The following is a 13,422-nucleotide window of genomic DNA, read 5'->3' on the forward strand; positions in this document are numbered from 1 at the left end:
TTTGTCAAATACTTGGAAGACATAAAATGAAAACATGGTAAAATTGCAAGGAAGAATGAATTCTACAACTACCCGATGCAAGAAAATGACAATAACAACTCAATTAAGCAACAATAAACAAACAAACATCAAATTGCATTAAAAGAAAATTGAAATTAACAAGAGTTCGTCAACATAAAAATGGGCATAAAAGAGAAATTAACAATCTAAACTAAGAGAACAAAGATGTAGGAACAAGAAATTGCAAGAAAAACTAATTGAAAACAAGAATCAAAACCTAAATCTAGAAGAAAATTAAACTAAGAACCCTAATTTTTAAAGAGAAGAAGGAGCTTCTCTCTCTAAAAAACTACCTAAAGCATGATCCTAAACTAATCTAATTGCTCCCCCATTATTTCCTCTTGAATTTTGCATCAAATAGCCTTAGAAATGAGTTGGATTTGGGCCTGGAAAGCTCAGAAATGGCTCCCAGCGTATTCACTTTAATGAGGTCACGTGACCAACGTCACGTGTACGCGTGCGTGACGCATCGCCTTGCAAATTCCCTCCTCACGCGTACGCGTGGATGACGCGTGCACGTGGCCATGAATCATCCAAATGCTCATTTCTTCATGAATTCTCCGCTTTGCATGCTTTTCTCTTCACTTCTTCCATCCAATCCTTACCTTATAAACCTGAAATCACTCAACAAATATATTAAGGCATCAAATGCAATTAAAGTGGATTAAATTGATCAAATTAAGGGCTTAAAAAGTATGTTTTCACTCTTAAGCACAAATTAAAAAAAATTCACAAAATCATGATATTTCATTGAATAAACGTAAGATAAGTTGATGAAATTTCCTAAATTCAACATAAGATAAACCATAAAATTAGGATTTATCAGCAAGCAAGATCATCACAAAAGATATTGTGTTTGAAGAAATAGTATTTCCCTTCAAAGAAGAGAGTTATGGCTACACATCCATAGTAACTACTCCGATAGTTCCAACATAGCAACATTCAATGCCTTCAATTCCATTAATACATACCCTACCTCCAATCCTTACACCAACTATACAACTCAATCCACCTACACCTACACTACTACCCGAATTAGCAACAACCATTGTAGACCAACCACAAACCCATGAAAATCTAACACTAGATCCATCCAGAATCAATCCTACTTCAATCACTACTTCTCTTCCTCCAATTTCTCAATCTACAACCAACACACACCTAATGTGAACAAGGTTAAAGGCTGGGAACAACAAATCCAAAACCTTCACTTGCATCACAAAATCTCTTGAACCAAAATCACCAAAGGAAGTACTGATCATTTTTCATTGGAAACAAACCATAGATAAAAAAATATGCAACGTTGATGAGAAATAACACCTGAGGCATTGTTGAGCTTTTTCTAAACTATCAAGCAATTGGACCTAAGTGGGTATTTATGGTGAAATATTACCAGGATGGCTCCATTAACAAGTACAAACCAAGGCTCGTTGCTCTTGCCTGTCACCAAAAGCCTAGTTTTGACTTCAAAAAACATTCAGTTCCGTGATTCATCCAATGATAATTAGAATTTTGTTGATTTTTGCTCTGTCAAAGGGCTGGCCAATCAAACAAATTGATGTTAATAATGCGTTTTTTAATGGGGAGTTGCAGGAAGAAGTTTACATGAAGCAGCTGTTTGGATATGAAGCTGAAAATGATAAAATGGTGTGCGAACTAATTCGATCCTTGTATGGGCTGAAGCAGGCGCCCAGAAGATGGTTCACTAAGCTCACTAGCTCTCTATTTAGCCTTGGTTTTGCAGCTACAAAATCAGATGCTTCTCTTTTTCACAGAACCGAAGGTAACTCCACAATTTTCTTACTTGTGTATGTGGATGACATTATCATAACGGGTAGCTTAACTGTTGTCATTTCAGACTTGGTTAAGAGCTTAAATGCTTGCTTTTCACTCAAAGATTTGGGAGATCTTCATTATTTCTTAGGGATTGAAGTGAAGCCAATCTTTGATGGTCTCTTACTCACACAATCTAAGTATATTCTTGATGTGATAAAGAAAGTTGGTTTATAAGATTGCAGGCCATTACCAACACCTATACCATCAACTTTTAGATTAACCTCCACTAATGGTGAACCTTTTGAGGATCGTAGTCTCTATAGATCCATCATTGGCAGTCTACAATATATCACATTTACTCGGTTCGAATTGGATTTTGCAATTAACAAAGTGTGTCAATTTATACAAGCGCCAACTGAATTCATTGGAAAGTTGTCAAGCGTATTCTACGGTATCTACAAGGTATCAACACCTTGGGACTGCATCTCTAAAAGGCATCAGATTTTAGCATTTTAGGGTATACCGATTCAGACTGGCGTTTGATGTGGAAGACAGAAAATTCACGGCAGGTTTCTGTATCTATATGGGTCCGAATCTCATTTCTTGGTCATCAAAGAAGCAAACTTCAGTCTTTCGTTCTAGTACCAAAGTTGAATACAGAGGAGTTTGTAATCTTGTTACTGAACTATTGGCAATCAAAAAGCTTACGCTTGAAATCAACATAAGCATACCAGTACCAGTGATTCAGTGTGACAATCAGAGAGCAATACTCCTGGCAGCCAATTTGGTTAAGCACTCTCATTTAAAATACTTTGAAACGGATGTTTATTTTCTTAGAGACTATGTTGCCAAGGGGACTTTTCGAGTCCCAGGTGACTTGCAAGTTGCAAATATTATGACTAAAGCTGTGTCTTCGAATAAGTTCTTGGAATTTAGAGACACTCAGGATGCAAAGTTTTAGCAGCCTGAATTTGAGGGGGATGAAAGAGAATTAGTTAAAAACTAATTGTTGTTAGTAAAGACAGATGTCAGTTGTAACTAATAGTAGTTAGTGTTGTGACTAATACAGCAGGTAAACCAGATCTAACTATATATACACACTCATGTAATTTATTCTTGTGTAATGAAATCATTCTCACACTCTCTGAATTCTAATCCCAATTCTCTCTAGTTTCAAGCTATCAAGTGTGAAGTCCGTTACCTTTCAGTTATAAAACTCACTCCATCACCTTTTTATGTTTCTTAAATACATATATTGATCCGAGTCCTAATCTCTTGACTCTTTAGTAGATATTAGTTGTTCGGTGAACCACTTCTAAGAGGCATAAAATTATATTGTATTTTTTAATCTCTTATTAACTTTACTTATCCTTTATATATCACAAGTAGGTCTACTATATTTATTTAGTAATATATATATATATATATATATATATATATATATATATATATATATATTCATATCAATGATATATAATAAAATTAGCTTGAATTACATATTTTAAAAAGAGGTATCAGACTTGCCAAAGAACTATTTTTTATATGTTGATCATTGTCTAAATCGAACTGTGATATTATCCCCCTTAAAACATAAAGTGTAATGTTACTTTATCAGTTTTTTCGTTTTAGAATATTATTTTTCTCATATCTTTACATTACCAATGTTATATCAAAAAAATATTTTCGACAAATTATTATTGATATTAATAAAATAAGACATTCTGTCGAAGCATAACTATATTTATTAGTGAAAATAAACTTTTCAACAAATCAGTGTTGACAAATAAAAAGAAATGTAAAGTTATTATTTGAACTTCCGTGATCAAGTTCAAGTGTAAAAAATGTATTGCTTTGTCGGTCAATCTTTAAGTGTGAAAAAGAACCAGTTTTAAAAGCTATTATTATAGTTATTGAATTTGAAATAAGTTTCAATGGCAAAAACAACTCTTCAACAAGAACTAACAGATAAACTATGACAACGGATGATTAATGATAAGTTATATGTGGTTATAGATATTGTATCTTTTATTTGGACATAATTGTAATGTTTAATTTTTAGAATTCTCTATAAATAAAAAACATTAATATAAAAAAAATTAAAATTACTTAGCAAAATATTCTAAATATCATTAAAAGAGAAATTGAAAACCCTAGAAAACTACTTTACAGTGAACCCAAGCAGAAGGAAATTGAGAAGCAGAGGATTATAGAATAGAGAAGATTTCTTGAGAAAAATAAAAACAATGAGTTCTATTGAAAAATGTAAAATTAAAAGAGCTCTAAAATCTCAAATCTGCATTCCTCACACCTATTTATAATTCTTTAAGTATTCACTAAACAGTTCTATCAATACTCCCCCTCAAACTGAGGCACAATTTGTCTCGAAGTCGCAGTTTGAACCTGTATTTTTGAAATGAACTTAGGGACAATGGTTTAGTTAAAGAATCGGCCACCTGATCTTGAGAGGGTATATTAACAACATAGAGAGATTTTTGATTTACTAAATCTCTTAAAAAATGCAAATCCAGCTCAAGGTGTTTACATCTACTATGTAAAACTGGATTTGCAGCCAATAGACAGGCACTCTGATTGTCACAAAAGATGGTTGGTGACATAGGTTGTAGGATTCGAAGCTCTCTCAAAAACTGCTGTATGGACATTAGCTCAGTTTGTGCAGCACACATTGCCCTATATTCTGCTTCAGTACTGCTCTTGCTCACCTTTGTCTGCTTGTTACTCTTCTATGAGATCAGATTGCATCCAAGATAAACACAAAATTCAGTGATTGATTTTCTATCATCTAGATCTCCACCCCAATCAACATCTGAAAAAGCCAACAACCTAAAATCAGTAGATTTAGAAAATAATAATCCATGATCTACTGTACCTTTCACATATCTCAAAATTCTTTTTACACTCTTCCAATGCAGCAATGTTGGTTGATGCATAAACTGAGATACTCTATTAACAGCAAAGGCAATATCTGGTTTTGTCATTGTGAGATATTGAAGTGCACCAACTATTGATCTGTATAGTCTGGGATCATGAAAAGGTTCCGAGTAATGAGCTAAAAGCTTTGTGTTGGACATCATTGGGGTAGGCATCGAATTCGCAGTCTCCATTCCATCTCTCTTAAGTAATTCAAATGCATATTTAGTTTGTGAAATGTGAACACTACCTGTAGACAAATATGAAGCTTTCAAGCCTAAAAAATAACTAAACTTCCCCATATCCTTTAACGGAAAAATATTGTTCAATTGGTAAATTAATTTATCTAATTCTGCAGCATTATTACCGGTAACAATTATATCATCTACATAAATTAATGTTTTATACCAGGCCCTCGGTGCTTGTTTTAGGCCATAAATGACCTTGTTTAGCTTGCACACTAGTTGTTCACTTTTTGTAGAGTATCTCAGAGGTTGCATCATGTATACAGTCTCATTTAAGGTGCCATTGAAAAAGGCATTATCAAAATCAAACTGTCTCAATGGCCAATTTAATGAAACAGCAATAGTTAAGATAACTCTAATGGTGGAAGGCCTTACCACTGGACTATAAATTTGATCATAGTTTATACTTTCCACTTGATGAAAACCCTGTCCAACAAGTCTTGCCTTATATCTCAGAATATCACCTTTAGCATTTTTCTTTATAGCAAACACCCACTTACTTCCAATAATTGTGGTATTAGCTGGTGGTTCTGTTAATTCCCATGTCTTGCACTTCTGAAGAGCGGCAAACTCTTTATCCATTGCCCCTCTCCAGTGAGAATATTGTAACGCTTCAGCCATAGTCCTTGGAGTATTGTGTAGTAGATTAGTTTGTTGAACAGTCAAGGCTTTTGGTTTGAACACTCTAGATTTCGATCTTATTGTCATCGAATGAGCATTTGTTGAAGAAATGGAAGGAAGGCTAGTTTCAATACCACTAATAGGAATCATGTCCAGAGAAGAATGGGTATGATATGCTGAAGGTGGGTGACATTCTGAAATTCTGATTTCCTCATTCTCATTACTAGAAGTAGTGTCATGAGTGTCCAAACCTGAGTGAGAAGGAGATGTTATATCATGCAATGGTTTACTTGTAATTTGTAATCCAGTATCTGAATGTATACTCAAAGACTTCGTAGCTTGAGTAGATGAGGATATTGATGGTGGAGTTGAATCAATGATGGTAAATGCAGGGGCCTTAGGCTGGCTGCCACTCTCTGGATTATTCTTGGAAGAATCATCTCTACCCAAGATGTTAGAAAATAATTTTTTATATGAAAAAGTATACTCATGAAACAACACATGTTGAGCCATATAAATTTTATCATTTTGTGCCATACACTTATAGCCTTTAAAATTTGAATCATATCCTAAAAATAAACATGGTTCAGATTTGTAATTAAATTTAGTTTTACTATAAGGCCTTAAGAAAGGAAAACACATACATCCAAAAATTTTAAAGAAAGTATAATCTGGCTGATGCTTAAAAAGAATCTCAAAAGGACTTTTGTTATCAAGAACTGGGGTAGGGAGTCGATTAATGATATAAATAGAACTCAGAAAGGTATCTTCCCAAAATTGCATAGGCAAAGAAGCTGTAGCTAAGAAGGAGAGATCCACTTCTGTAATATGCCTATGCTTCTTTTTAACACTTCCTTGTTGATGATGAGTATAGGGGCATGATTTTATATGATGTATACCTTCATTTGCAAGAAAATCAGTGAAAACACGTGACATAAATTCCATTCCCAAATTCGTTTGTAAAGCTTTTATTTTTTGTCCAGTTTGATTTTCTATAAATATTTTATAATTCTGAAAAGCTACTAAAGACTGAGATTTATTTGTGAGTAAGAAAATACATGTGTATTTAGAATGTGCATCAACAAAAGAAATATAATATCTAAATCCACTTCTTGATATTACAGGAGCAGGTCCCCAGATATCCACAAAAACAAGTTCTAAAGGTGTCATATACACAGTATCATTTAAAGAAAAATGTAATCTATGCATCTTAGCTAAATGACAGATTTCATATACATGATTAGCACCAGAATGAGAACTAAAATGCAAAAAAATTTTATTCATAACATCCATTACAGTTTTAAGAGATCTATGGCCCAACCGTTTATGCCATAAATTCACAGTGCTATTTTAATTACATTTGAAAACAGGATATGCACTAGAATGTAAAGACTGATTAGCTAGCTGTGTAGTAGTAGTATAAGCACTAGAATACTGAGATCTAGAACTAGACAGGTTATCACTAGACAGGTTATCAGGGATCTATACTGAGGTATTAGACAAATTTTTTGGTACTTGAAGGTTATCAAAAGAGTAAGTGCCATTTCTAGACATGCCTTGTAGGAGAAGTTCTCTGGTATCCTAATCATGAATAACACAATAATCAGGCCAAAATTTAAAGTAGACATGATTATCAGCTGCGAATTTAGAAACACTCAATAGATTTTGAGTAATTTGTGGTACAAGAAGTAAGTTCTTTAAACAAAAAGTAATATTTGAGGAGGAATCAAAAAGAATTGAAGAACTAGAATGAGTAATTGGAATACCTGACCCATTACCTACAAAGAGCTTATCATTATCTGAAGGATTTAGTGATGCTGTGAGGAGATTTTCTGGATCTGAAGTGACATGATGACTCGCTCCTGTGTCCGGTAGCCAAGAAGCTTCACTTACTGAAGAGGAATGGGTAAGATATGCCCTAGGTTGATGAAAATTGGAGGATGGAGGGGGTGGTTATGTATTACTATATGGAATTTGCATTGGGGTAGAGTTGATTGTGGAATTAGGCTGAAAAGCAGGATCAAAATGATGGAAGTAGTTCCACACAACATGTCCTTGCCTTCCACATAATTGGCATTGAGGACGATTTTGGGTGTATCCAAAACGTCCTCCACGATTACTGCGGCCACCATGGCCCCTTCGAAAGCCTCCACCTCTTTGATATTCAAACAATGAGGAGGATTGAGCATAATGAGCTACAGGCATACCTACATCAGGTTTTTTGAACCTATCCAGTATATCATCAAACACAAGCAGATAAGATTCAGCCTCTGCAACCTTGAAGGTTCCAAGCCTTGACATTACCGAACCAATGTATACAGTGTAATCTTCATTAGGACCATCGATTATTGCTTGTATGTGATCTGAGTCAGGTACCTCATAGCCGATAGCAAAAAGGGCGTCGACCACATTCCGAATCTTGTTCAAAAAATCAGAAACAGTTCCATTTTTCTTGCATGATTTGAGTTGGAATTTCAAACTCTGAATTCGTGAAGCGGAAGCATCTTCAAAGTATTTTTCAATTCTTTTCCAAACTTCATAAAATGGTGAAAGATGAATTACCTTGTTCTTGATGCTGGTAGTGAGAGTTAAATCTTGTAATTTCCATGTCTTGTACTTTACCGATTCAGAAATTGCTTTGGTCGCTTCATCAGTCACGAACTGCGGCGGAATCTTGGAGCTGTATAGATGGTCTTCCATGTAGAGGCTCTGAATTATTAACATGGCCGTGTGTCTCCATGTGCTATAATTGTCTTAAGTGAGTTTGTCTGAGATAGGTGAGAAGGTCTTCTTGAAAAAATCAGAGAGGATAATCTCCATGACAAAGATGAGCAAGATTATAGGCTCTCGATACCATAAAAGAGGAATTGAAAACCCTAGAAAACTACTTTACAGTGAACCCAAACAGAAGGAAATTGAGAAGCAGAGGATTATAGAATAAAAAAGATTTCTTGAGAAAAATAAAAACAATGAGTTCTATTAAAAAATGTAAAATCAAAAGAGCTCTAAAATCCCAAATCTGCATTCCTCACATCTATTTATAATTCTTTAAATATTCACTAAACAGTTCTCTCAATAATCACACTCAAATGTTCTTTCCACTTCATATTTTATATTCCTTTATATTTTCTTTCTTTTTATTTTGTCTGTAATTTTTAACTTTAGGATTTTGTGAAATATATCATCTATCTATTTCAACTTCTTCCAAATTCTACTTCTCTTTCTCTTCTTAAATTTTTTTTGATGTATCACGAATATTTAAAAAATCGATCATTGTAACACAAGTAAGCCTCAAACCATAATGTAGACAATAGCTTTTTCCATGATGTCATCCTAACCAGGCTTTGGTTAAAGGACAAGTCATGTTTTGGGCTTTCAATTTTGTGGACTGAGGGACAAGTCTGTCGTTTATTTGTTTAATTGAAACTCCAGTTGTGACATACATTTTTGGTGGTTTTTCTTTTAGAAAATGCATATTTTGTGGTTTAGATTTACATAATCCATATATTTTGGGCTGAATATCCATCTAGAAACCCATTTCTCAATATAACAACATTCCATAAAAAACTAAAGGCCCAAACACAAAACAACATATAGTCGAAACAAAAATAAAATCCACAATTACCAAAAAAAAAAAACTCCCACAAGAGATAAAGGTTCATCACATCTACAGAGAAGTAAATAATAGTGCTTATTGGCTGGCAACGCAAAGTTTGAGTAAACTTCCAGGCTTTCTGTTTTTAAATCTTCCTCCAATTGAATTAAGTACAAAATTAATGTCTGGTGCAAATGGAAAAAGCACTTCAAGAGATGTAAAAGTGATGTAATTTTGTTTTTGTTTTTAGACTTAGACCCCTACTCTAATATACCCAAAAAAAACTCACAGAGACTCAAAGTTCTACGTCCAAACAATTGCGTTTGGAAGCTTAATTATTCCGTCACAAAAAATAAAAATAAAAATAAAAATTTGTAGTGTAACTAATTTTAGAGTGGAAAAAAATGATAATAGATAAAAATAGGTCAAAACTATAGATTTGATGTACAAAGAAAACACGAATTTAGATATACAACTATTATTTTTCTTTCACTAAATTAAAATATGCAATAATACACTGAGTTACATTCTGATATAAAAGTGCGATTTGAAGTATTTAAAATTGGGAAAGTCTCTGGTATAGATATGTCAAAACATCCATACACCATACCCATACTTTTTGAATTATACGTGTGTGAATCTAATAAGAGATGCGTACCCACTATTTGAAAAACTGCAAAATCAGTTCTTTAAAAAAGTGCCTTTGCATCAATGTATGGTGGAGTTACAAGATTTCTAATCAAGTTTAATTTATCTAATCTATATTCTGTAATCATCACCAATAGAGTTTATATAATTTATTATTGTTATTATTAGGCATCACCAACATGGGAGATGGCAAGCAAGAATTGGAAGGGTTGCCGGAAACAAAGATTTTTACTTAGAAATATTTAGTAAAAAATATAAATAATAGAGAAAAATGAAAGCTGAATTATAAGAAATAATGTGAATATAAGAAAAATTGTTGCATGCAGGTACGAAAGAAGAGGTTGTAGAAGTTTATGACATAGCAGCCATCAAGTTCAAAGGATTAAGATAATTATTCTTTTTCTTGTTGCACTTGGTATAATTCAATCCAATAGAACATTAAGATAATTATTCTTTTTTTTGTTGCACTTTGTTCAGATCATAATTATTTTTGTATATAATTATGCAAGATAATTTTGGAGATGTAAATGAAGATTGAGATATTTTTTTTTTGTTCACGGTATTCCTTAGCCCGACAGGCCAAGAACTAATCCGTCGCGGATCAGAGCTCCATTTAAGGGTCTGTCGTGGCCAATGGATTGCTGCATGCACAAGGCAGAATTTGAACCCCCGACACTTGTTTAAGCGGACGAGTGAGCTGACCACTCGACCAATCCAAGTTGGTTGAAGATTGAGATGTTTATCATGATGGTTTATTGAAAAAGATGGAGTTTTGGAAATTGAAGACATATGGTTGATTAATGATGTCTTTTACTAAAAGATACCTTCATAGGATATAATATTTTAGTTTTTTGTAGTTTATTAGTAGTAAATTCTAAGTAGTCTCATGCATATTTTAATGAGTAAGCTTAATTTAGTGTGAGATGTATAAATACTTAAAATTATGATCATTCCAATACTTAAGGTTCATTATATAAATATATTTTGTTTAAGAATAATTTTTATTATTTAAAGATTATTGTATGGTATTATTATGTATTTATTTTTATTTTATAATAATTAACTAATTTTAATTAAAATTTTATTATTAATTATTTTGTCTCTTTTATAAATTTTTTCTATTATGCACAAATTTAATTTATTAATTAAAATAATTACACATGTATGAACAAAAAAATTTATTGTTTTTATATTTTTATTACAAAAGAAACATTTATTTTTGTAAAAAAGGCAATCCTTCTATTAGTTGCATATTTTGATATTAGACAACATTTATATAGATTGCATATCCAAAAGAAAAGGCAACACTTGTATAGGTTACATATTCCAAAGAAAAGGTAATGCTTTAAAAGGTTGCATATTCAAAACTAATAGGCAACACTTTAAACTATTGCAAATTTAAACTTATAAACAACACATAAAAGGGTTGAATTTTATTGCAAATAGAAAACATTTTTTAGTAGTGGTCAAAATATAAGAGAAAAGACAACATTACAAAAGTATTGTCTCAAACACACCTTTCAAGTGTTGTTTTTCAACCAAAGGCAACACTTATCAAGTGTTACTTTCAAAAGCGTTGCTTTTGAAACAAAAAAGTGTTGCCTTGATCTAAGGCAACGGCTGCATATGCAATGCCGTTCAAAAACATTGTCTTAGGTCTAAAAGTGTTGCCATAGATCAAAAGCAACCTTTTGTCAACCTTTAGGCAACACTTTTTAAATGTTGTCTCAACCTGAAAATGTTGTAGTGACATATATAGAATTTTATCCAAACTTAAAATTTAAATTTAGAAACAGAAAAATTAATTATCCTTGATTCTCATTTAATATTCTAAATTATCACATTATTATTATTATATTCTCAGTCTTAGTAAAGAATAAAAATATTTTATTTGAATTAATATAATTTTTTTTACCAAAGATAGAGAGATTCGAACCCGCGACCTCTTAGATGAGTATGGAGAGACTATATCATTTGAATTATAACTCATTGGCAATATAATTATTTATTTAGTTAAATAACAAAATAATAATTAAATAATTCTTTAGCAAAGACTAGAATATTCGTTAGTATATGATCTATAGATTTAATACTAAGCGGGTAGTAAATTAATCAAGGTTGGTATCTAACAATACTCCTTAATGATTCGATAGTATGAAGTAATATAATTTTACTTAGAATCTAAGATCCTTAGAGTATGATTTAGTTATCAAACTCTAACTTGTTAGTTGTTACTATTATTATATTGAACTGCGAATGATTTAAGAAGTTCATTTTTTCATTCAATCAATTCCTTTGGTAGAGTTTATTTATTCCAATTATTATAATCATAGAATTCAAACTTTTTATCTAAAGTTGACGGATTCTTTATTAACTAATCATTAATTCTACAAGTATTTAAATCATACCCAATATCAATTCGACTAGCACCCTAGGACATTAGATATCCAAAATCAAAGTAATAAATGTATTGTTAATTACTATGACAATCGCAGGTCAAAGAAAACTGTATTACCATGTTCATCTTGAGAATATCCCGTTGATAAATATACGGTAATTATAATTATTAGGAATTTTCAGAGTGAATCAATTCAATAATTATATCTCTATATGCACAATCTATATATAAAATTTAATGAATAAAATATATTAATCTATCCAAATTATTAATGTTCATTTTAATAGTTCTTTAACTAAAAATAATTTAAATTAAATTATAAAATATTTATCTCTTATTATTAAAATAATTATTATTATAATGATAAATTGCTAAATTTAATTAAATATCTTATTATATTAATTTTTAATTGAATAATATATATAATAATAATAACAAACTATTTAACATATGATAAATTAAATTGTGATTATATTACTTATTCGCAACATTTATTTCATACATTTGTTTGATATTGAATAGAACTCTTCGTTAATGACAAATTTAAACAATACAAAACAAAAGAAATTGAAGGAGAAGGACATTACATTTGAAAGTAAGGGATAGAACAATTTCGAAGTAAGGGATGGTTGAAGAAAAAAAAAAGGAAAGAGAAGAAGAAGAAAAAAAAAAATAAAACAACAATAACTGAACAACGAAAACAAAAAAGCAAAATCAAAGTGGTCCCTCTATTTTTGGGGGATTTTGTTGAAAATCATTTGTAAAGTTGGTACTACTCAAGATGATAAGATTGGCGATTGACCACAATGACTAATACTAGTCTTAAATCTTAAGTGATTACTTATATGAATATATTTTGTAAATGTTATAATGTTTAAAAAGTGGTATCTATTTACTAAAAAATATTAAAAATTAATATTTAATTTACAGATATAAAAATAAATAATTTTTAAAATTTAAAATTTATTATAAAAAATAAGTTAGATCAAATTTAAATAACAACTTATAAATATTATAGAATTGATCATATATTTTTAGGTAAGATAATAATTAAGATGTTGATAGTATTATATTAAATATTTTAATTAAATATATCAAATTATCTAATAATTTTAGTTTAGGTATATAATTATTGTTGTATTTTTTTCTAT

At 31.2% G+C, this 13,422-nt stretch overlaps 1 protein-coding gene across 1 annotated transcript; it reads left to right on the forward strand.

The window, feature by feature from the left end:
• Positions 1-2,419: 2,419 nt before the first annotated feature.
• On the forward strand, positions 2,420-2,797 carry LOC130965500 (uncharacterized). The gene has a single exon (XM_057890260.1). It carries the CDS (start codon positions 2,420-2,422, stop codon positions 2,795-2,797), a length of 378 nt encoding a protein of 125 aa, XP_057746243.1.
• The last annotated feature ends 10,625 nt before the right edge of the window (positions 2,798-13,422 follow it).

The sequence above is a fragment of the Arachis stenosperma genome, chromosome 3, assembly GCF_014773155.1.
Source record: "Arachis stenosperma cultivar V10309 chromosome 3, arast.V10309.gnm1.PFL2, whole genome shotgun sequence".
Taxonomy (NCBI): domain Eukaryota; kingdom Viridiplantae; phylum Streptophyta; class Magnoliopsida; order Fabales; family Fabaceae; genus Arachis; species Arachis stenosperma.

Excerpts from the sequence above, each read along its gene's own strand:
- LOC130965500 (XM_057890260.1), top strand. The coding sequence starts at position 2,420 with ATGGGTCCGAATCTCATTTCTTGGTCATCAAAGAAGCAAACTTCAGTC.